The following is a 21,683-nucleotide window of genomic DNA, read 5'->3' as shown; positions in this document are numbered from 1 at the left end:
TCGATGTTATTGTCTTCATTTTTCATAAAAGGTGACCAAAAACCAACAATTTTTTCCGGTGAAGGGCACTGCCATGGTACCGTTGTCCACTCACAGCTTTCTACTGATTTCACGAAGAGAAAAACCGAAGGTATTTATGCGTTCTGTGTCGAATGCTAATGTGCTAATGCTAATGCTATGCGGATTAGCCGCATAGCCACTAGCTTCGTGATGGAATATTGATTTGCAGTACACATAACGGCGTTTTTGCCCAGGATTTCATGCTTTTATGCCACATTTTCTAGATGCTTATATTAGTAGTCTATAGTTGTGTTTGGAGTGTGTAAAAAGTGAGTTATATGATAGTGTTGCCCATACGTTGCTGTTTAATCCAGTAAAACAAATGTACAAATCCACAATATTACCGAAGAATAAGGCCATTTTCCGAACAATATTTTCAGGGGTGCTGAGCCCGAGAGCCCCCAAATTCGGGGGCGTCGTCTGTCTTCAATCTGGTATGAAACTCCAGTCAGTCAGTCTGATCGTCTGCAGCGTCCAATCACATAACTGATGAACAATGAGGGGGCGTGTTGGCCATAAAAACACTTCCTGGAATGCTGTTCTCGTGCGTCCTTGCTCATGGCTCCTCAGAGATCCCTCGGAGATTCTCGATCCTCGCTCCTCAGATCAGAAATAAGAGCTTTGGGACGGCCGTCAATATGGCGGTGCAGAACAACTTTCAGTTCAAGTGAGGATCGAGGAAATGACGAACAAGAGACTTTGGCCCAATCCCAATGTCCCCCCTAAAGCTTCAAACCCTGAACCCTCAGGGACTTACTGACGTCACGTGGTAAGTGGTTGAGTGTCAGAGACTGCGAGGAGACTGCGAGGATTTGAAAGTCTTCCAGGCTATTTTCTCACGAGATGAGAGGTAACTTCATGTAATCTATTTACTCGTTTTTGTCAAATCAGCTTCAATGACAAAATCAAATATTTGATGAATGAATAAATAAATATCCTCTGATTTCATGTGTTGTTTTGTTCCATATTTAACCCTTAATGTTTCTGAGTACATTTAATATTCCAGGCTGAACACACGTGAGCCGTCCTCTTTGTTTACCCTTATTTTTACATCTCCAAACTTACGGACTCATGGACTTTGAGGCGTGCTCCCGCGAAGTTGACAGGTACAGGGAGTCAGGTTAGCACTATTTCGTAATCCCTCTTCAGGCAGCACCTAGGATATGTTCCCCGCACCTAAGCTTAGGGGAGAGCTTGATCCAGACTGGAGGGAAGTATTTCAGCGTGCACAGACATGTGAGGTAGCAGAGAAAATGTCTGCAGCTACAGACACGTACCAGCTGGTTCTGTTGCCACAGTCTATACACATAGGTGGTACAGAGGAAGAGCAGGCTAAGCTAGCCATGCTCTTAGCTCAGTATGCAGAAGTGTTTGCTTTCCAGGATGAGGACCTAGGTTACACAGACCGGGTTAAACATGAGATCCATCTGGTAGATGACATACCCGTAGCACAGCCCTCCCGCCGTATACCCCCTACACAGTATAGCGAGGTCAGGGAGCACATCACTAAGCTTCTAAAGCAGGGTGTTACCCATGAAACCACAAGTGCATATGTTTCACCAGTGGTTTGAGTCAGAAAATCTGATGGTAGTCTACGGCTATGTGTGGACTACAGGAAATTAAACTCAAAGACCCGACGTGACGCTTTTCCTTTGCCTCGCATTGACGAATGTTTTGATGCCCAGACGGTGCGAGATTATTTTCGACTATCGACCTTGCTAGTAGCGGGTACCATCAGGTTGCAGTACATGAGGATGACAGGCATAAAACGGCCTTCACAACACCAACACGCAAAGAGGACGGCTCACGTGTGTTCAGCCCGTCATATTAAATGTATTCAGAAACATTAATGGTTAAAGATGGAACCAAAAAAAAGGAGGATGATATTTATTTATTTATTCATCAAATATTTAATTTTGTCATTGAAGCTTTTTTGACAAAAATGAGTAAATAGATGATATGAAATTATCTCTCATCTTGTGAGGAAGGAGCCTGGAAGACATTCAAATCAGGTAATAAAAAGTATCAAATAAATACCCACAGTTATACATAAATGGTTTTATGTTGTCATGGAAAGATGATATGTTGCAGCAAAGTCCCATTCGTATTTACACCATGCACTATGGGTTTCGGAGTTACAGTTTGGTTGGTAGCTGTGATGGTTGTTGCAAAGCTGCTTCTTTTGATGTCATCCCCGGGTAGCAATTTGCTCCTATTTATAGCCGTTATTAAGGTGTTTGGTCGTGCATCGGAAATATCGCCAAAAAGTGGATGAGACAAGATTTTGACTTGCTTCTCCAGAAAAATCACCATATCTGTAACCTTGTCATTCTTCTATCTTGCAAGCTGCAGACCTTAATCTTCATCTAGTTTATATGGCCACTTCATTATGACGTGCCTCATATTTGATGGAATGTTCATCTCCTCCATGTATTTTATCTCCGTCATAGCGTTGCAGCACCCTCTTAGAAACAGCGCAAATTCCTGCAGTGTCTGGACATTCTCAGTCTTAACAACAGGCCATCCAAATGCTTTGTCCATATAAGCTGTTGCTATTCTGTGTTCATTGCCAAAGTGTTCTTTCAAAAGTTATTTTGCTCTTTGATATCCTTGTTGTGGTGTCATATGTAGGCAGCTTCGCACCAGCTCTCTAGGCTGACCCCTGGTCCAGAAAATACAAGCAATATTGATAACTGCTGGTTCTCTCTTCAATACAATGTTCAAAAGTTCTAATGAAGGAAATATACTTCAACAGATCATCATCAAATATGATTATGTGTCTTTGTGGTAAAGCTGACATTTGCTGTTGCACAGGCATTGTGGTGATTTCATTCTGCCTTTGCATGATTTCACAAATTGCATCCTGGTCAACTGTATGTTGCACTGGTGAAGTGTTCTGTGCAGATAGAAGCCTGCGTAGATCTTGTTCCTGCGTAGCTACCGTTCTGAGTGATGCAGCTGTGGAGGCTGTGTACACATTCTGAGGCTCCTGCCTAAGAGTACTTGTGTGGGACAGTCCGGTATTTGGTTGCGACTGTAGCCTGGGAGTGATGTCCTTTGTTTGTGAGGTTCCATGCCGTTGTACTTGGTCCTGTAAATCTGTTTGTATATTTACTTTTGGTAACGCAACACGTGTAGATGAAAAAGGTGGCGCTCTTGAGTCTTGATCCGAAGTCAGAGTGTTCATTTTTGGCACAAATGCATTTGAATTCAAGTCTTTGCTCTTTTAGTCCTTTGCTCACATAGGAACTCATTCCATTTGAATGGGCCTTTCCTCCAACATCACTGCCTTCCAACACAGAAAGTCTTGCAGCAGCAGCGGCTATCTGTGTATCGAGCTCCAGTTGTTCCTTCATTTTCCTCAGCTTGTCTTTTTCTAGTCTGAGTTTCTCCTCTTGTGCCTCTAGGTCATGTCTCTTTTGCAGAGCAGCAACTTGCTCAATTAAAGCTGCTTTCTCTGCCTTTGCCTTTATACATGCAGAAGAAACACTTGAAACAGATGATTTACTTTTATTTCTTCTGCTTGACCTTTTGCTTGACACATTAGACACACTGTCTGCAGGATTAATGTCGTCTTGGCACTCAGATTTAGCATTTTATGAGAGGCGCTTCCACTTGTGCTGCACTATGTTGAGAGCGTGCGCACAGCCTGTTTGTCCACACAACACACTCGTGATCACATGGAAAGTGGAGCTTTAATATTTTCCTTCGATGTGCATGAAGTTATAGAAAGTCCACACAATCGACAAAGACTTGAATGCGATACAGTATAATCCTCAGAGCAGCCCACTGCTGCGTGTACAGCGCAATGCCGTTTCAAACAATGTCAAAGATCCATACAGGGGTCTGTACTAACCGGGGATCTCCTTCGCCCGGTGCCTGTGATTTTACCTTCCTTTTCGTGGTGATGATCAATCCGCCCTCGTATAATTTTACCATTACTTTTACAATTGGAATTTTAACTTTCTTACCAGTTTGTAGAAATGAATTCTTTTTCGTTGGATTCGCGTGCCGTCAATCAGAAACTCCCTTACGTCTGCCAGTTCTCTCTCTCTCTTGTCTAATGAGGTATAAGACAGGAAACTTCAGTTGTGGATTCCTGGGAGAGGCCTCTTTCCCCCGGTCAGTCCCTCTGGAGCTCTGATATACAGTCAGCGAATCCTGCCGACAACGCCAAATTGTTGTGGAATATTTCTATGAATAGTCGGGAGAAGAGTGTCAAAGTGTTATCAAATCAAATGAAATCAAATGAAACAGAGTCTGGATGAACGATCAAAGTTGTAATAGTCAATTTATTTGCTTGCAAGCAAAGAGAACACAGTCTCACAGATACATCACCGTCATCTGCAAGAGGTGCTCTGACGACACATTCAAATGCATGGACATTTATACCCAGCCAGCATGCTGTTATCTTGGTTCGCAAACAAGAATAAACAGAAGAAGGAAACCAGTCAAGGCAGATGTTTTTCTTTGAAGCACAGTGTCCTGTCTTTCCGATAACCTGAAGGCGCTTTTATGGCCTGTTTACAAATCCCTTTGTTATCAGTTTGCCCCACAATAAACCATGGATACACCCAGCCAGATGCGTCCTTTGATGTCACTGTGACCTGGTCAAAGAGTTAAGTCACAGTATTGCAGAGACGGAATAAGCCTGTGAATCATCACCCATCATATATGCCTGCAGAGGGTCATGCCCTTCAACTGATGCCCATCAAGGGAAATACCGCAATCAAGGCCTCTGTGTGTTTCCCCGTCTTTAAAGACAGAAACAATGCACAGGAACAAACAGATAACAAGATAAACAAGGTTTAGTACCTGCACTTCTAAAACTTACATTCTTTAACCCTAAAGCAGTAGACTGACATATTTTCCCATAACAGTGCACCATCATTGTCTTTGGCAGGTTGAACTTCTTCACCTGCCTCAGGAAGTACATCATCTGCTGAGCCTTCTTGGTGATCAGAATCAGAATCGGAACCGTTTATTGCCATGGTATGTTGAACATACAAGGAATTTGACATGACGGGAGGTGCATAACATTCAACAGCAATCAACAGATGGATGGAGCTGATGTTAAACTCCCACTTGAGGTCCTGGGTTATGGTCGAGCCCAGGAAGCGGAAGGACTCCACAGCATCGACGGGGGAGTCACACAGGGTGATAGGGGCAGGTATTGGTGCATTCTTCCGGAAATCCACAACCATCTCCACTGTCGTTAGAGCATTGAGCTCCAGGTCACAAGAGTGTCAATCTCCCACCTGTAGGCAGACTCATCCCCACCAGAGATGAGTCCAATGAGGGTGGTGTCATCCGCAAACTTCAGAAGCTTGACGGACTGGTGACTGGAGGTGCAGCTGTTCGTGTACAGGGAGAAGAGCAGAGGGGAAAGAACGCAGCCTTGGGGGGAATCGGTGCTGAGATGTGTTTTCCCAGCTTCACGTGCTGCTTCCTGTCAGACAGGAAGTCTGTGATCCACTTGCAGGTGGAGTCAGGCACATGCAGCTGAGAGAGCTTGACATGTAGCAGAGACGGGATGTTGAAAGCAGAGCTGAAGTCCACAATCAGGATCCTAGAGATAACAAATGATCAACCTAATAAATCACCAGGCCCGAGGAGTCCAGATGCTGGAGGATGAAGTGAAGGGCCATGTTGACTGCGTCGTCTACAGTCCTGTTGGCTCTGTAGGCGAACTGCAGGGGTTCCAGGAGTGGGTCAGTGAGGATTTTGAGGTGGGACAGGACCAGGCATTCAAAAGACTTCATGACCACAGGGAGGTGTTGAAAATGTCAGTGAACACCAGAGACAGCTGATCAGCACAATGCTTCAGGTTGGAGGGGAAACAGAGTTTGGGCCGGCTGCTTCCATCCATCCATTTTCCTCCGCTTATCTGGGGGCGGGTCGCGGTGGTAGCAGGCCAAGCAGGCTGACCCAGACTTCCCTCTCCCCGGCAACATGTTCCAGCTCATTCTGGGGCATCCCGAGGCATTCCCAGGCCAGCTGGGAGATATAATCCCTCCAGCGTGTTCTGGGTCTTCCCCGTGGTCTCTTCCCAGTTGGACATGCCTGGAAAACCTCCAGTGGGAGGTGTCCAGGAGGCATCCTAATTAGATGCCCGAACCACCTCAGCTGACTCCTTTCAATGCGAAGGAGTAGCGGCTCGACTCCAAGTTCCCTCCTGATGACCGAGCTCCTTACCCTATCTCTAAGGCTGAGCCCGGCCACCCTACGGAGCAAAACTCATTTCGGCCGCTTGTAGCCACGACCTTGTCCTTTCGGTCATGACCCAGAGTTCGTGACCATAGGTGAGGGTAGGAACGTAGACCGACCAGTAAATTGAGAGCTTCGCCTTCCGGGTCAGCTCCCTCTTCACCAAGACGGTTCCGGTGCAGCGCCTGCTTTACTGCTGCAGCCGCACCGATCCACCTGTCGATCTCCCGCTCCATCTTACCCTCACTCGTGAACAAGACCCCGAGATACTTGAACTCCTTCGCTTGAGGTAGGTACTCCATCCCCACCTGGATGGAGCAATCCACCGGTTTCTGGCAGAGCGCCATGGCCTCAGATTTGGTCGCGCTAACTCTCATCCCCGCCGCTTCACACTCGGCTGAAAACCGCCCCAGTGAATGCTGGAGATCACGATCCGAGGAGGCTAACAGGACCACATCATCTGCAAACAGCAGAGAGGCGATCCGAGACCCCCGAACTTGACGTTCTCTGCCCCCAGGCTGCACCTAGATATCCTGTCCATGAAAGTCACAAACAGGACCGGTGACAAAGGGCAGAGCTGGCGGAGGCCAACACCCACCGGGAACGTGTCTGACTTATTGCTGAGACTGCGGACACAGCTCCTACTGCAGTCGTACAGAGACCGGATCGCCCGTTGCAACGGGTCCGGCACCCCATACTCCCACAAGAACCCAGAGGGACCCGGTCGAAAGCCTTCTTCAAGTCCACAAAGCACATGGAGACTGGTTGGGGAAACTCCCAGAACCCCTCCAGTAGTCTTGCGAGGGTAAGGAGCTGGTCCACTGTTCCACGGCTGGGACGGAATCCGCATTGCTCCTCTTGAATCTGAGGTTCGACAAACGGTCGGAGCCTCCTTTCCAGCACCCTGGCATAAGCCTTCCCCGGGAGGCTGAGTAGTGTGATACCCCGGTAATTCGAGCACACTCTCCGGCCCCCCTTTTTGAAGATGGGAACCACCACTCCGGTCTGCCAGTCAAAGGGCACTGATCCTGACCCCCATGCGACATTGAAGAGGCGTGTCAGCCAAGACAGCTCAACCGTGTCCAGCACCTTCAGCATCTCAGGGCGGATCTCATCCACCCCCGACGCCTTGCCACCAAGGAGCTTTTTAACTACCTTAGCGGCCTCTGCCAGGGATATGGGTGCACCCCGCCGTAGGTCTTCAGGTGCTGCCTCTTCTGCAGAGGACATGTTGGTCAGATTTAGGACCTCAGCTGGAACCCTGGGCCAACCAGGCCTTGAAGGTCTCCTTCTTCAGCTTGACGGCTTCCCTCACCGCCGGTGTCCAGCACCAGGTTCTCGGGTTGCTGGCACGACAGGCACCGATGACCTTCCGGCCACAGCTCCTAGTGGCAGCATCCACAATAGAGGCTTTGAACATGGTCCATTCGGATTCCATGTCCCCAACCTCCTTCGGGATGTGTGAGAAGTTCTTCCGGAGGTGGGAGTTAAAGACCTCCCGGACAGGGTCCTCTGCCAGATGTTCCCAGTTCACCCTCACTACACGTTTGGGCTTGCCAGGTCTTTCCAACCGGTTCCCCCGCCATCTGATCCAACTCACCACCAGGTGGTGATCAGTTGACAGCTCTGCTGTCAAAGACATACGGCCGCAAATCAGATGATACGATTACTGTTACGTGATATCTGGGGGGTGACCCCTCACGATTTTTAATTCGATAATAAAAAAAATTGAAAAATTAATTAATTAATTTAATTTTTTTTATTTTTATTATTAGAATAAGTATCAGTGTGGTTTGGAGCATGTAAAGAATGCCATCAGTAATGTACCGAGCTGGATCAAACACAACTTACCTCAGGGGCTGAAGGGGATCTGCTGAGGCGTAACCCCTCTCCAGGGCTGGCTTCTCATGAAAATATGAAGAAAAGGACTTGGTCGAAGAAACTAATTCGTTATTTATTTATTTGCATTGAAATCAAAGTGTAGTCTCTTGGTCCAAAATACAGAGAAAAAATCGTTAACTGAAAAATATACGAAAAAATCACTTAAGTATTCAAAAACCCCTTCAGAGTAGTTTACAGACAAAGGATCTTAAAAAGCACTGACTCAGCCAGCAGAAGGGCTGGCTGTATAGCCTACGGAGGAAAAAGTTAATGATTCACCCAGCGCAGGACTGGACAGAGTAAGCTTTCTCTCCTGACTTGACTTCAAAAAATCTTCTAAGTATTCTTAAAAACTCTGACTCTCAAAGTCCGGAGATTCTGCAAAAAGTTAAAGTTTCACCTCCGTGCAGGCAGAAGCCCGCACGGGGTTCGAGACTCCTTCCAACTCCGAACTCCAACTCCTCCCAACTTCAACTCAGAACTCTTCTGCTGTTTCAAAACTGCCCCTATATACTCGTCCGGGGCTCAGATCTCTGACTTCAAACGGATTCCTACATATCACTTGATTGATGACACAAAAACCCTTACTTCAGCGTAATCTTTGAAAGCCAGGTCTGCCTTCGTGGTCCATATGAGCTCCTCAGCATCCTTAGCGACGCCACTGTCAAGGGTAGGTTTATTTATATGTACCCCGAGGCTTAATTAATGACCTTAACGCCCTACCAGCTTCCTAGAACTGCTGACTCGGTCTTTTTGACTTTGTCTGGAAGTTCCCTTCTTTCTTCTCTAGACTAATGACCTCTATTCTCATGGCTCACACCGCCTCCGGCTTCCCGGACTTCACGGGGGTGCGATGGCTGCCCCCCCCCCCCTCCTTCATCTCCCGGGGAATTCCAAGCCGCCATCTTTGTTCTTTGTGTAAATTTGCTGACTCAACTCTTGGACTTCCCATGAACCAAGAAGCACGCCTGGGGGGTGAGGGTGTGTGTGTGTGTGTGTATGTGTGTATGTGTGTATGTGTCCCACCGTACACTTCAGTGCAACGGAGGGTTTTGGACAACAGAAGCCTGTCTGTCTAACCGGTGCAATCTTCACCGCCTCAGAGCCTCAGAGTCATATGCCTGATTTAAACAACGGCTTTGCTGGTAGAGACATCACGACTTCGCAAAACCTCCACCGTGTTCAACATTACAAAGTCGATCATTGATCTCCGGCCTAAGGTGTTCTGGTACCAGGCACACTTATGAGCCACCTTATGTTCGAAATGTGACTAGCACAGAAGTCCATAATGAGACACCACTCGGGTTCAGATCGGGCAAGCCGTTCCGCCCAATCACCCCCTGCCAGGTTTCTCTGTCATTGCCCACGTGAGCGTTGAAGTCCCCCAGCAGAACTATGGAGTCGGTAGGCGGCGCCCTTTCCAGGACCCCTCCCACCGACTCCAAGAAGGCCGGTTGATGAAGCCATGGGGGATGGGTCAGTACTGTCCCATTGGCTTTCATAGCAACAGTAGAACTCGTTCAGCTCGTCTGGCAGGCTTAGGTGGGGGGCTTTAGGTTTGTAGTATGTTATCTGTCTCTCAGCGTGTTGTTGAAAGCATTTGTCACGTGACAAATGATTTCAACAACACACTGAATGCTACACTTTTCTAAACATTGTCCTAACTGTACCCCCCCCCCCCCCCCCACCCCACAGCATGCGAGTAATATGTGTGTTTTCATAGTCTGCTTTATCTCAGCCATTCGTTGTTATTCAGCCATGAAGGTACCGGTAACGTTACATGATGTGGTGTGTTCAAGGACCCAAATGCAGACTCCGGACAGCAGTTATATTGCAAACCTCAAAAACACGTACACAAAAACACGCATTACGCTGTCCCCTTAATCTAGTACTATCCCAGACTTTCGGAAGCCCTTGGTGATGGTGGATTCTGTCACACTGTTCCGCGCTGCACTGGCAGACTTGAGAAAAAGCTGATCTTCTCATGCAGCGTGCGTGTCTACGTTGCTCATAGCTCTGAATAGCATTTACGGCTGACTGCTACGAGAAACAAGTTATTGCCTCGTTGCTTTTAGATTCTAATAAGAAGACACGCTGCTTCGTTTCACTTCTTCTGTTTGGTAGCCTTGAGAGACCTTAGTCTGTAAGTATGTCTGCATGAAAAGATGTACGAAGATATATTATATTCGCTAATGCTAATCGCGGTTAGCATTTCCCCATTGGCCGTAATGTTAAAATTAGCTTAGAAGCTAGCAAGTCGGACATGTACGGTACCTACAGTTTCATGATGTGGTGTGTTGAAGGACCCAAATGCAGACGCAGGACAGCAGAGTTCTATTGCAAACCAAGATGATTTATTTCTCACTCAAACACGCACACACAAAAACTCTTGGAACAAGTTTTGTAGAACTGTAAAAAAAAAAAAAAACTGGAAAAAACTGTACTACCGTAAGTCAACTAGGAGGCGTCTCCACGTGCTCTGCACAGGTCCAAGCCGGGAAGTGGCTTACGGTAATCCCTCTGATCCGAGCCGGAAAGTGGCTGGATACACAGGATCGCTATTGATCGCTGTCGCTGTCGCCTTCGTCCTCCTGTGCACTAAAACCATCAAAGTCATCTTCTTCAGTGTCGGAATTGAACAGCCTCAGAATTGCTTCGTTCGTGCTTTCAGTCAATCTTTTGTCAGTGTCACTTTGCTCCCGAGGCAAATCCGCCCTTGCGCTGTCATCTTCTCGCAGTGGTCCAGCCTTTCGGAAGCCGTTGGTGATAGTGGATTCTTTCACACTGCTCCACGCTGTTAGGATCCACTGGCAGACTTGAGAGAAAGTTGCTCTTCGCATGCGGCCAGTTTTTGTGAAGGATTTCTCTCCGTCAGTCATCCAAGCCTCCCACTGAACTCGGAGTGCCAACTTAAATGAACGGTTCACACTAATGTCAAGGGGCTGCAAATACTTTGTTGTGCCCCCAGGAATCACAGCTAGAATAGAGTTTGTCGTCTTGATGGCTGCTTTAACAGAATCCGTTATGTGGGCTCTCATGCTGTCCAAAACTAGCAATGCCGTTTCTCTGTGAAAAAAATCCCCCTGTTCGCTTCGCGTAGCATTCCGTCAGCCATTCCTTCATTACGCTTCCTATCATCCACCCTTTCTTGTTCACTTTCACGGCGATTCCTTTCGGGAATTTTTCTTTCTGCATTGTCATCCGCTTAAAAATCACCATGGGTGGAAGCTTTTGTCCGGATGCTGTGCAGCCCAGAACACACGTGAAATGCGTTCTCTCATGGCCAGTTGTTTTGAGCGTGATGGAAGACTCACCCTTTCTGTTAACAGTCCTAGTGAGAGGGAGGTCAAACGTCAAAGGTACTTCGTCCATATTTATGATGTCGTCTGGTCCAATGGAATTTTCGGTTATATGTCTTTGCGTGTATTCGCTGAAGTTTGTCATTTTTTCCTTGAAGTCGGGAGGGAGTTGCTGACCAGCGGTCGTCCGTGTTCTAATCGACAGGCCCTTTCGTTGCATGAATCTGAAACACCAAGACGGTCCACCTCTGAAATCTCCAATGTTCTTTTCGGTGGTGAGGGCTTTAGCCTTCAGTCGGATTTGCACGGTGGAAACACCTCGACCGTCTGCTCTCTGTGTGTTCACCCAATCCTCAAGAGTGTTTTCAAGATCAGGCCACCTGCTTTTCCTGCCTCTGAAGGATTTGTCGTCTTTTTGCAGCAGCTCAGTTCTTCGGCCTGGCGTCTCCAGCGTCTCACCATCAATTCACTGACGCCGAGCGAATGTGCAGAAGCTCTATTTCCTTCTTCGACAGCCAGGCGGATCGCTTTTAACTTAAAAGCAGCATCATACGCATTTCTTCGTGTACCGGTTTTCTCCATGGCGAGATGCGTGGAATGAATAAAACTCACAGTGGCTGGACACGCTTTTATCCGTCCGGGGTCAAATCACGAGCATGCATTCATCCGCCGTGTGCGATCGGCTCCGCCCAGTGCGAATACAGGTGTGTTATGTATTCATCCCCCATATGCGCCGTGGTGAGACGGCGCCATACAGCGATCATAGTTCGTAGATTGTTGGCCACAATTGTGGCAAATCTTCTAGATATCTTCCAGAAAAAAAAGGCCGCGCAACATCATCATACCAGCCATTGTAAACACAATTATACATGAACTAAGATCATACAAAACATTTATTTCTCTCACTCAAAAACACGCACACAAAAAAACTCTTGAACAAGTTTTGTAGAACAAGTTTTGTAGAACTGGAAAAAACAAACTGGAAAAAAAAAAAAACGAGTCTGCATTTGGGTAGTTGAACACACCACATCATGAACCGGGGCAAATCCGCCCCTGAGCTTGTGTTGTCCTCCTCATTGCGCTGTCCCCTTCATCTCGTACTATCCCAGACTTTCTGAACCCGTTGGTGAAGGTGGATTCTTTCACACTGTTCCGAGCTGTTAGGATCCACTGGCAGACTTGAGAAAAAGCTGATCTTCTCTGCTCATAGCTCTGAATAGCATTTACGGCTAACTGGCTTGCTGCTGTTAGACCGGAACCGGAAGTTGCGGTTGTTGTTGTGGCGGAGAAAAGCTAAGGAAAAATCCATATATAAAGCGCACCGGACTATAAGCCGACGCCTCAAAGCGTGGGGTAAAAAGTAGCGGCTTATAGTCCGAAAAGTACGGTACATATTTGTTTGCAGAACCCCTGATTTGTGTATTTTTTTTAAAATTCCTGACAGAAAATCCCACCATTTGATTAACAATGAGTACACTTCATTACTACATGAGGACCTTTCTGTAAACAATGTGTGGCATCAATACCCTTGTAAACTTCATATCAAAAGTTGACATATTATTGTTACATGATAGAAATGATCATGGTTTCCGTTCTTTTGAGCCATTAAACACATTTATTTATCTTGAGGGAGAATTTCATAAATATATGGCTGTTAAGGTAAGGGTATAGATTAATGTTAAGGTGTTTGTGTGCCAGAGCACAAACCAATCAGCATCCTGTAAGCAGCTATTGGCAGCTATGGGAGTTTGTTGGGAAAAATCAAAATGACTAATTAGTATGATGAATGATGAATGATTTTTACACCAGTCTCGAGTGAATTTTTCTAACAGAGTTGGTTAAGTGTGAGAGGGGAGTTTTTGATCTAAACAATGGCAGCTCCTAAAATTTTTTTTTTTAGAAATAGCTTGTTAGTCTGGTCTGAACATGGACTGCTGAAGGAAAAATGCAGCACTTGGTGGAAACACATACATAACATGTAAACTCAACGTGTGCTTGAATCCACATTCCTCTCCCCCAAGACACAAACATCTAGCCGCCATTTTGAGGACATATGGAGGACACTACATGGTTTATCATATTCCTAATAATGGGAGGTGGTGGGTGGATGTCATGTGGCAGATGGTGGGCCAGGGTCATTTCCCAGGCATCGATCAGATGAACATTCAGTCCTTTGAACATGGCTCTGAGCACCTTGTTAAACTGCAGCGTGTGCCAGTCGCTGTTGGTTAGCGACACAAAAAGGTTTAAAGCTCTGGGGTTCCCTGTCCGGATGACGACCAGCGTGTCTGGAGCCCTGTCCAGCAGCCGCACCACCGCCTTGCGGATGCTCTGCAGCCTCCTGATGTAGATCTCCATGGGGAAAGTGCAGAAGTGAGCCCAGATGCCAAGGACTACGACAGTGTTGGGGCCTCCCACTAAGTCATCTAGCTCATTAGCAATGTAACGAAGCTCTCTAGTTGAGATGGGGTGAAAATAGATAGGAGGACCGTGGCAGCGGTACGTCACCAACATGTTGTTTGCATTGTTCAAGGACATGTAAGGTCCACTTCTCTTCAGGCTGTGCAGGTCAAACTCCTTAAGACCTGAAAGTATGACAGGGGGAACACATTAAGCTGCAGTGGGAACAAAATCATCTGTTGCCAGAAATCCCTGTGGATCAGCTACCTGGTAGAGTTGCGTTGAGGAATTCAAACCACTGCCTGATGGTGGAGTCTCCATACATGTGGACCACCTTGCCTTTCAGACACTGACTGATGGCAGACGCATTGAATTTGTGGACTGTGGTGCCACCTAGTGCTCGCCACACACCCTGGTAGTAATAACCAGAGGGTCCAGATGTCACATTGCTGTTCTTCACCTGTGGTTGACCTGAGAGGAAGTTAAAGAATAAGGTTGGGGTTATCCCATGAAAAAACAAAACCAAGGTATAAAGTGATTGTATGAACCTCTTCAGTATTATCCTTACTCCTGAGAGACTATAAATATAGGAAGAGCAACATTCATGAACTTTTAGCCTAGTGCTGCATGCTCCCAGCTCTGTTTTGAAATTTGGCTGAATACTGTTAATCTCTCTTCCGGAGAACGGAAGAATGTAGTACGCTTTTTCTCTTACTTTTCTTCGATTGGTAAACGCGTACGAGTGTGCCACAACAGATTCAGCAAACGCACTAGTGTAAACATGATGAATGCCACCTATGCATAAATGAGTGTGCATTCATGATAATTTGAAATTAGCATAAGTAACCCCAATAATACCATAGGGCTGCGTGTCCTGTCTCATATGTCCTATATTGAAGTCCTGCATTCAGAGATCCACAAAGAAAAGTCTCTAATTTTTAACAGAGTCAGCAGCGGAATTAAAGGACCTGCTAAAGTCAAGGGATGGAGAACAATAAAGATTAATGTCATTGCCGTGTCACCTGAGGGTCGCAGTGTGACTGAAATAAAGAAAACATTATTCCACATGAGAAATGTCCCACCACAGCGAGACTGCAACGGGAAGGGGTCAAATAATTTACGTTGTTTTGCAGTGTGAGATGGTCACATTGATAATGGAGAGTTATACAATAGCATCAAAAACCAGTACAAATGAATGATGATATAGTTATGCTGTATGAATACATTTAGAACTATATTAGCCTATAATTTAAAATCGCAGAGTAAAATGTTAACATAATTATTAAGTGTAATTTATACAGGTATTTAAGACTCAATATTGACGACAGGTCTGGGACACTGTTGAACATAAACTCGTACAAGCCACTAAAGAACAAATCTGTACAAGTGGTTCTTGCATGAGGACCATTGTCTGAAATACATTCTGATTTGAATTATTGTTAGACAGTGGTGGCAGTAACAGTAATAAATTAAAATTCAATATCATGCTTTACCTTCTTTTTGTGGCAACACAGTGACATTAGTAGGTCCTGATGCCCAAATGTAGACTTTCAAGTTAACACCGCTGAAGACACAACATATCTCTTCAATACAGCTAAACATTAAAGGACATAGATACAAGAGAACAAACATTTGAAATAAATTAATCAAACTCAAGCACAAAAATGGGAAGAACTGCAAATCCACTTTTTAAATTCAATGGCACCAATTCAAATGTTCATATAAGCAATGGGTCCAATAACTGTATAAGGTGCAAGGTGCCACTGGCAGTGATGAACCCAGAGATACTATACTATCTACAGAACATTTTAGCATCTTTAATTTCATCGTTTTGGTTTTATGGCTGGCAAACTAAAATGTTTTGGTTGAGTCTCATTGTTCTCATCAACATATTTTATGGATGCAGCTGTTTCATGCCGGAAAGCTGATGAACTAATTGACCCGTTGGTTAGTCCTGCCAATCCAACGCAGACTGGTCAATCAAAGTGTAGGTTTGGCCAACTCTGACCAGGGTCTGACAACTATCCGGCTATATAAACTCTAATGCAAACCTTTCAGATTTACTTTATTGTCAGGCTGGTAGGCTATAGTGGATCTGGAGCTAGTCCTGGTTAAACGTTGGGTAATAGTGAAACTCGTTGCCTGGAGAAGTTGAAAGGAGATACGCATTTCTAAAATGTCACGTTTCTACATTAAAACGTGTGGAGCTAACAACAGCAGAGTAGTTTAGCACATCATTAACTCGGGTTACTACATACGCTATGCTAGCTACTAAAGGTTAACTGAATGTATACACATGCTGCTTTTGCTTTGTAATGATTGCAACTTTGAATAACAACATACCTAGCTATACAGGAACAGTGCTGTACCTTAATGTACTTAATTTCCACTTCTACACTGTGATCTGTAGGCTTTAGCTTATATATTTATCTTTCTAAACAGTTTTACTGCTGATTCACTCTGCATCCTGATACATCCTTCAAACACATATTGCAAAAATTTGATATTATGTATTCAGTGAGTGCAGTTAGTGACAGTGTGGGCTCCATGGTAGCTCTGACATTTTGTATCAGCGGGGGGGCGGGGCTAAGTGAAGGGTCAATTGTGCATTAAAAACCACTAAACAGCAGGCAGACAATGTTAGCGACCAGCAGGTTGACCAAACCACCACATTTAGATTAAAGCAGATATTTCCCTCTGGAGTTGGTGAAGACCAAAATACAGCTAAAAGGAGAAGAAATATATGACACAAGTCCAAATGAATGCAAATGTGTTTGCTCACATTTTAGCCATATCTACTTTACAAGGTGATCATATAATAAAATAATAAGTGTGCATCTTTAAGTTTAGGAAAAAACTACAACTAAAATAATATGACATCACAATGAATTTACAATAAAACAAAAATGAACCATGATTCAGACCGGTTTGTTTGATTTGCATTACCTTTAAATGATCTTTATATTCAATCTTAACTGCATGTAGTTACAAACTTCAGAAACATTCCACCAAGGAGATACAAAGGTAACACTGGATCTGCATATTTAGAAGTCACACAAAATTCCAGTCTCTCTGCCTCCTCACCTTTGAAAGAGCTTCTCCTCATTGGCATTAAGCAAGTTTTCTTTGGATCCTGCTCTGAAGTGGTTGATCCTGGCATCACAGCTCAGTTTCTTTGGCTTGTAGCAGAACCACGGCTCGCCTGTACGGAGGTCAGTGTAGTTGCACAGCAGCTGCGGGGTTGGCCGTAGGCAGACGTGACAGAGGGTGGTTTCAGAGAGTGAGCCTGAGCGGAAGAGGCTCTTGTAGTACATCCTGTCGGGCTGTTCTCTGTTCAGCCTGTTCAGCACTGAGATGGCCTCACCAGGGTGAACCAGAGTCACCTGATTGGACAGAGAACCAGAGTTTTCACCAAGTCCAATCATGTTCAGTCATATCAGTAATACTACTTGAAGCGCCACACTTTTAAAGGTTCACGTCTTCAAGTCGTGAACCAGATAAATCGCAGAGAATAATCGCTGGAGAATTTTCCATTCACTTAAACACTCCTCTGAACTAACTAAAGGTGGGCGGGGCTTCACGGACAATCAGTAAAAAAAACGTTTGAAACATCTCGGTACCTCAACCTGTGCGTCTCCTTCCCAGAGTAAAGAGAATACAGCAGCGTAGCTCCCATTCAGATGATCCACCACTTGCCCAACCACACCTGCTTCAAGCTTCCGGTTGTGCAGCCGGGCGAGTAGGAAGTCCCCCCCAGACTTCTTGGGACGACCCTGGAAGTCAGAGGTTTGTATCATGACCTCCAGCTGATCCCCTACATGCCACTCTCCCCCTTTCCTCCCTGGTAGAATGGTGAAGTTGCTGTGAGCTGGATCACTGATCTGCTCCAGGGAAATAGGAGCTGGCAAAAGTGGAGTTTCAGGCCAAGCAGTGGAGTCCAGTATGAGACGTTCCTCCAGAGCGTCCTCAGGGGACAGTGGCTGGAAGGTGCAGAAGCTGCGATTCATTTGAGGATGAGTGGAGACTGGCTGATGATCCACCATGATGATGGTGGATTTAGGCTGAAACTGGCAGGGGGTTGAGAGAGACAGATGGTGTCAAAGATGCAACAAGTAATTAACTAAATGCAGCAAAAGTGCAAAATCTTCAAGGTTTTCAAGGTCTTTTTAAATGAAATTCATATTTTGGGATATGTTGTGTCATTGGCCAAGAAGCACTTGAGGATGTTTCATGCCCAATGGTGTAACAATACAGTGGAATACTTTCATAGCGGAAAGATGTATTGAATAATTAATGCATATAAAATGGATTGAACCACTAACGGTACAAAAGAGACAATTAGTCGTGTCACAAACACCACTGATGAGAGAATTCAAGCCATTAAACCTCAAAGTCCTCCCTTTAGTGGCCAGCTGTTTTGGGGCATCTCGTGGCTTTTTATAAACTATTTGCGACCCATTTCTTAAGGTCTTTAGGTCTTCAGTAAGAACGAATGGGAAGCAGGTTGTGTAAAGTATAGAATACTGCCAGCTTTATCCTTTAACTGGAGGAGATGCAGGATTGAGATTGACAACATCATTTAACTGCATTAACTTGCCAGGCTCCATTGGATTTGAAAATATCCAGAAACAGACGAATATCAAACATTTCAAACAGGGTCCACCCTTCAATCAGATCCCACTAAAACTTAAAAGTTCTCACCTCCAGATTGTCCATGTATCGTAGCACAAAGATGACGACAAAGGCAGCCAGACAGAGGAGGAGGGCGCCGTACTCCCTTCTTAAACAAGCTGTGGCCTTCATGATCTGGTACTGTAATGGTAAATTTATACTTAGTATATATTTCTACGTGTGTAAATGCCTATAATCACTTGTACTTTTGCTCTGAACTCAGTCCACCTTCACCCTTTGTGTTAACATACATGCTCAAATGTATCTTGCTGTTGGGTAATGGAAATATTCTTATAAGTATTTTATATTCTTATCAGTAAACTGTTGTACAACTTGTTTTCCAGCAAGATATCATAAGCTTGCATCATGTAACTTGTGATCCATGCAGCAGCTGACTGCCTGCACACATATCCTCTTCTTCTCTGTGTTGGAGAACAAGTATAAAGTCACATGTTCTATGCTCCAAGGATACAAGATATGTATCTGTGTGTCTACATAGATAACTAGATTAACTGCCACAGCCTTGATGGCCTGAAACAGGATGTTGCAGTACACAGGCCCCCACGCCTGATCACTCTCTTTATAACTCTGTGCGACATTAACGTGGTAGCGCACACTTCTACAGACTCTCTGTGACTCTGTGACTCTGTGTAACTGTGCCTCTTCTTGCAAGAATAATTACTTTTAAAAGAGAAGTTCTGTTTGACGATATTCTATATTTCAGTTTAAAAAGACTCAACAGCGGGTAAAATCATTTTCTACCACTAAATTAAAAAAGAAAGTAAAAAAACAAAGGGGTAGCTGGCACCTTGTAATGCTAAATAATATTATTTGTTAAAACTTGAACTCCATTGTGAAGTCATCTCAATACAACTATTGTGACACCGCCAGCTTTCCAATTATTATTTGAAAAATATCAGTTTCACTTTTATTAAAGAAGCAGAGTCGGAGTTTTAAGCCCTACTCTGCACAGAGAAGGAAGTTCATTTCAACGACTCTGAAGTCAGTGTAAACCACCACAAATTCTAAATGTTATCCCTTTACTCTGTTGTAGTAATTTATAGTGAGGTTTTTTTCTTCATAAAAACACATAATGCAAATGATAATAAAAGAAAGGAAATAAAAGATTGTATGTTTGGTTTAAACAAATTGTAATGATGTATTATACGCTGCCTGGAGCTGGTGTTAGGAAGTCAAATAGCTCATAATTCATCTCGAATATCTATTTATATTGTTGTGAAAACGTCTCCTTCATACAAGCGCATTCAGACAAGTTTCTCACCAACACTACATTTTACGAGATTACATGTGAACACATCATGATAACGTTATACTTTAACTTCGCTCACTCATTTCCCTCGTTTCCTCTGGACTCGGTTAAACCTTCTCGCTTTTCTTTCTTCCTCCTATTGCATCCGCCACTTTTCCTTTCGACCTCCGTTAAATATTGCTTTTGGTCTATGATGCACTGAAGCGGACTGCAAAATGAGTGCCGCTTTATCTCCCAGTTCATTTCCTTTGACACAGCCACACCCGGAGCCGGCGCCGCGTTAGCAACGCGTCTGTTTGAATTCTGTATGTGTGTCGTGCAGAAACAGGGATGTCTGAAGATGGCTAATGAAGAACTTGAATCTTAAGAAACCATTACCCTCGATGGTCTTGAGTCCTCTATCCACTATAAATCTAACCTTATTGCCAGCATTTTCCCCGTGAATCATTTAAACTATTTTGACATTAAATTGTGCAACAATAACTGCTACTCCTACCTTGTTTGCGGAACTCTTTGATACATCTGAGAACCCGGACATACAGTAAGTGTGGTTAATGTCAACATACGGAAATAACCCCTCTATCTTTTTCCCCCATTTAAAAAATAAAAAGTCTTATTTTGCACCAGGAAGTATCCACGGTGCTATCGCTGCCATTGGAACTTTAGGACTGACATTTAATGTTAAGTTCTGTTACTTTTTTTGTGCATCCAAAAGCTTCTTGTCTCCCTCCTCTCCTTTTCCCAGCAAGGTTTTAAAGTGTCCTGTGTTGGGTGCTCTTTACGGTGGCCCTGTAACAATTCAATGTTAACTGAGTTCTTCTTATTTCTCATTTCTCCCATTTTCACCTGTAATGCAGTCGTTGGGGTTGTATTAAAGGCACCAGTTTATCATCTCATTGCCTGATACACACATATATAGATATATATAGATATATATACAATTTCTTTGTAAATCCCAAATCTTGTGAAAAATGTCCTGTTAAACTGTTAAACTATGGCGATGTGCCAAGAACAAACAGACGGATGAAGTTCAGTTTAGTTCAGCTTTCAGATACTGAAAATATAACTCAGAAATATAGAATTATTCTGCACAATGCGTAGGCCTACTTCTACTTTAGTTACTTGAAGTATATCATGACGCTGATACTTTTGCACGTTGACCTGCCTTTTATAGACTGATCATGTTTTTAACTTGATGTAATCAACAAAGTATCCAGTAACTACAGTCGAGTAAATGTGATGGAGTACAAAGTAGTAATGGAGTACAGCATGAAGCAGAAGTAGTAGAAGTAAAATACAAGTACCTCAAAATTGTACACATGTACAGTATATTCGAATGGTTACTGGCAACATTTAGTTTTCATTTTTAAATGAAAATTGAAATAAACTTAGTTGAAGTGTTTCATGTGTCTTACCTCAGCAGAGATTCATTGTATCACAGTGATGAAATCTCAGTGTGATCCGTCACTTTATCCCTCTCTGGTTTACTGGAAGCTGTGTTCTCATTGTTTGACTTCCAGGTTTTGTATTTAAGGGTGGCTACCACCCACAGCACTGTATCCTGAATCCGTTTGAATCAAACAAACAGTAACTCAGGATGTTGATGAGCTAATTTCTGTTAACACTCATGTGCCGGAAGAGCTGCCCCAGAGTGTCTTTTACAGGCTGTAAATGAAAAATAAAATACAAATAAGAAACATTTTAATAGTAAAGTTTAATTGAAAATTCATGTCATTTGATGAAATTCATGAAAAAAACATTTATTTACTGAGACAAAAAAAAATCATTATTATATGTAAGAAAAAAAGAATGCTGTCCACAGCCCAATCCCAATCTCCACACTCACTGACCGACGGACTTTGAGTTTGAGACGCGCTACAGCAAACTCACGGACT

At 44.3% G+C, this 21,683-nt stretch overlaps 1 protein-coding gene across 2 annotated transcripts; it reads right to left on the bottom strand.

Moving 5' to 3' along the window:
• Positions 1–11,970: 11,970 nt before the first annotated feature.
• Positions 11,971–21,256, bottom strand: LOC306795964 (NXPE family member 3-like). 2 transcript variants are annotated; one of them, XM_079294704.1, is made up of 7 exons: positions 21,204–21,256; positions 18,549–18,659; positions 17,468–17,914; positions 16,932–17,230; positions 15,341–15,411; positions 14,115–14,318; positions 11,971–14,032 (listed from the first exon to the last, which is right to left on the bottom strand). In XM_079294704.1, the coding sequence occupies exons 2-7, from the start codon at positions 18,648–18,650 to the stop codon at positions 13,479–13,481; spliced, it is 1,677 nt and encodes a 558-aa protein (XP_079150830.1). In that variant the 5' UTR covers positions 18,651–18,659; positions 21,204–21,256; the 3' UTR covers positions 11,971–13,478. The 2 variants fall into 2 exon arrangements, with proteins under 2 accessions (XP_079150830.1, XP_079150831.1); XM_079294705.1 differs by lacking the exons at positions 14,115–14,318; positions 21,204–21,256 and adding an exon at positions 19,868–20,008.
• Positions 21,257–21,683: the final 427 nt, after the last annotated feature.

Source organism: Melanostigma gelatinosum, assembly GCF_949748355.1.
Source record: "Melanostigma gelatinosum genome assembly, chromosome: 22".
Taxonomy (NCBI): Eukaryota; Metazoa; Chordata; class Actinopteri; order Perciformes; family Zoarcidae; genus Melanostigma; species Melanostigma gelatinosum.
This window is presented reverse-complemented; position numbering and strand designations above follow the sequence as displayed.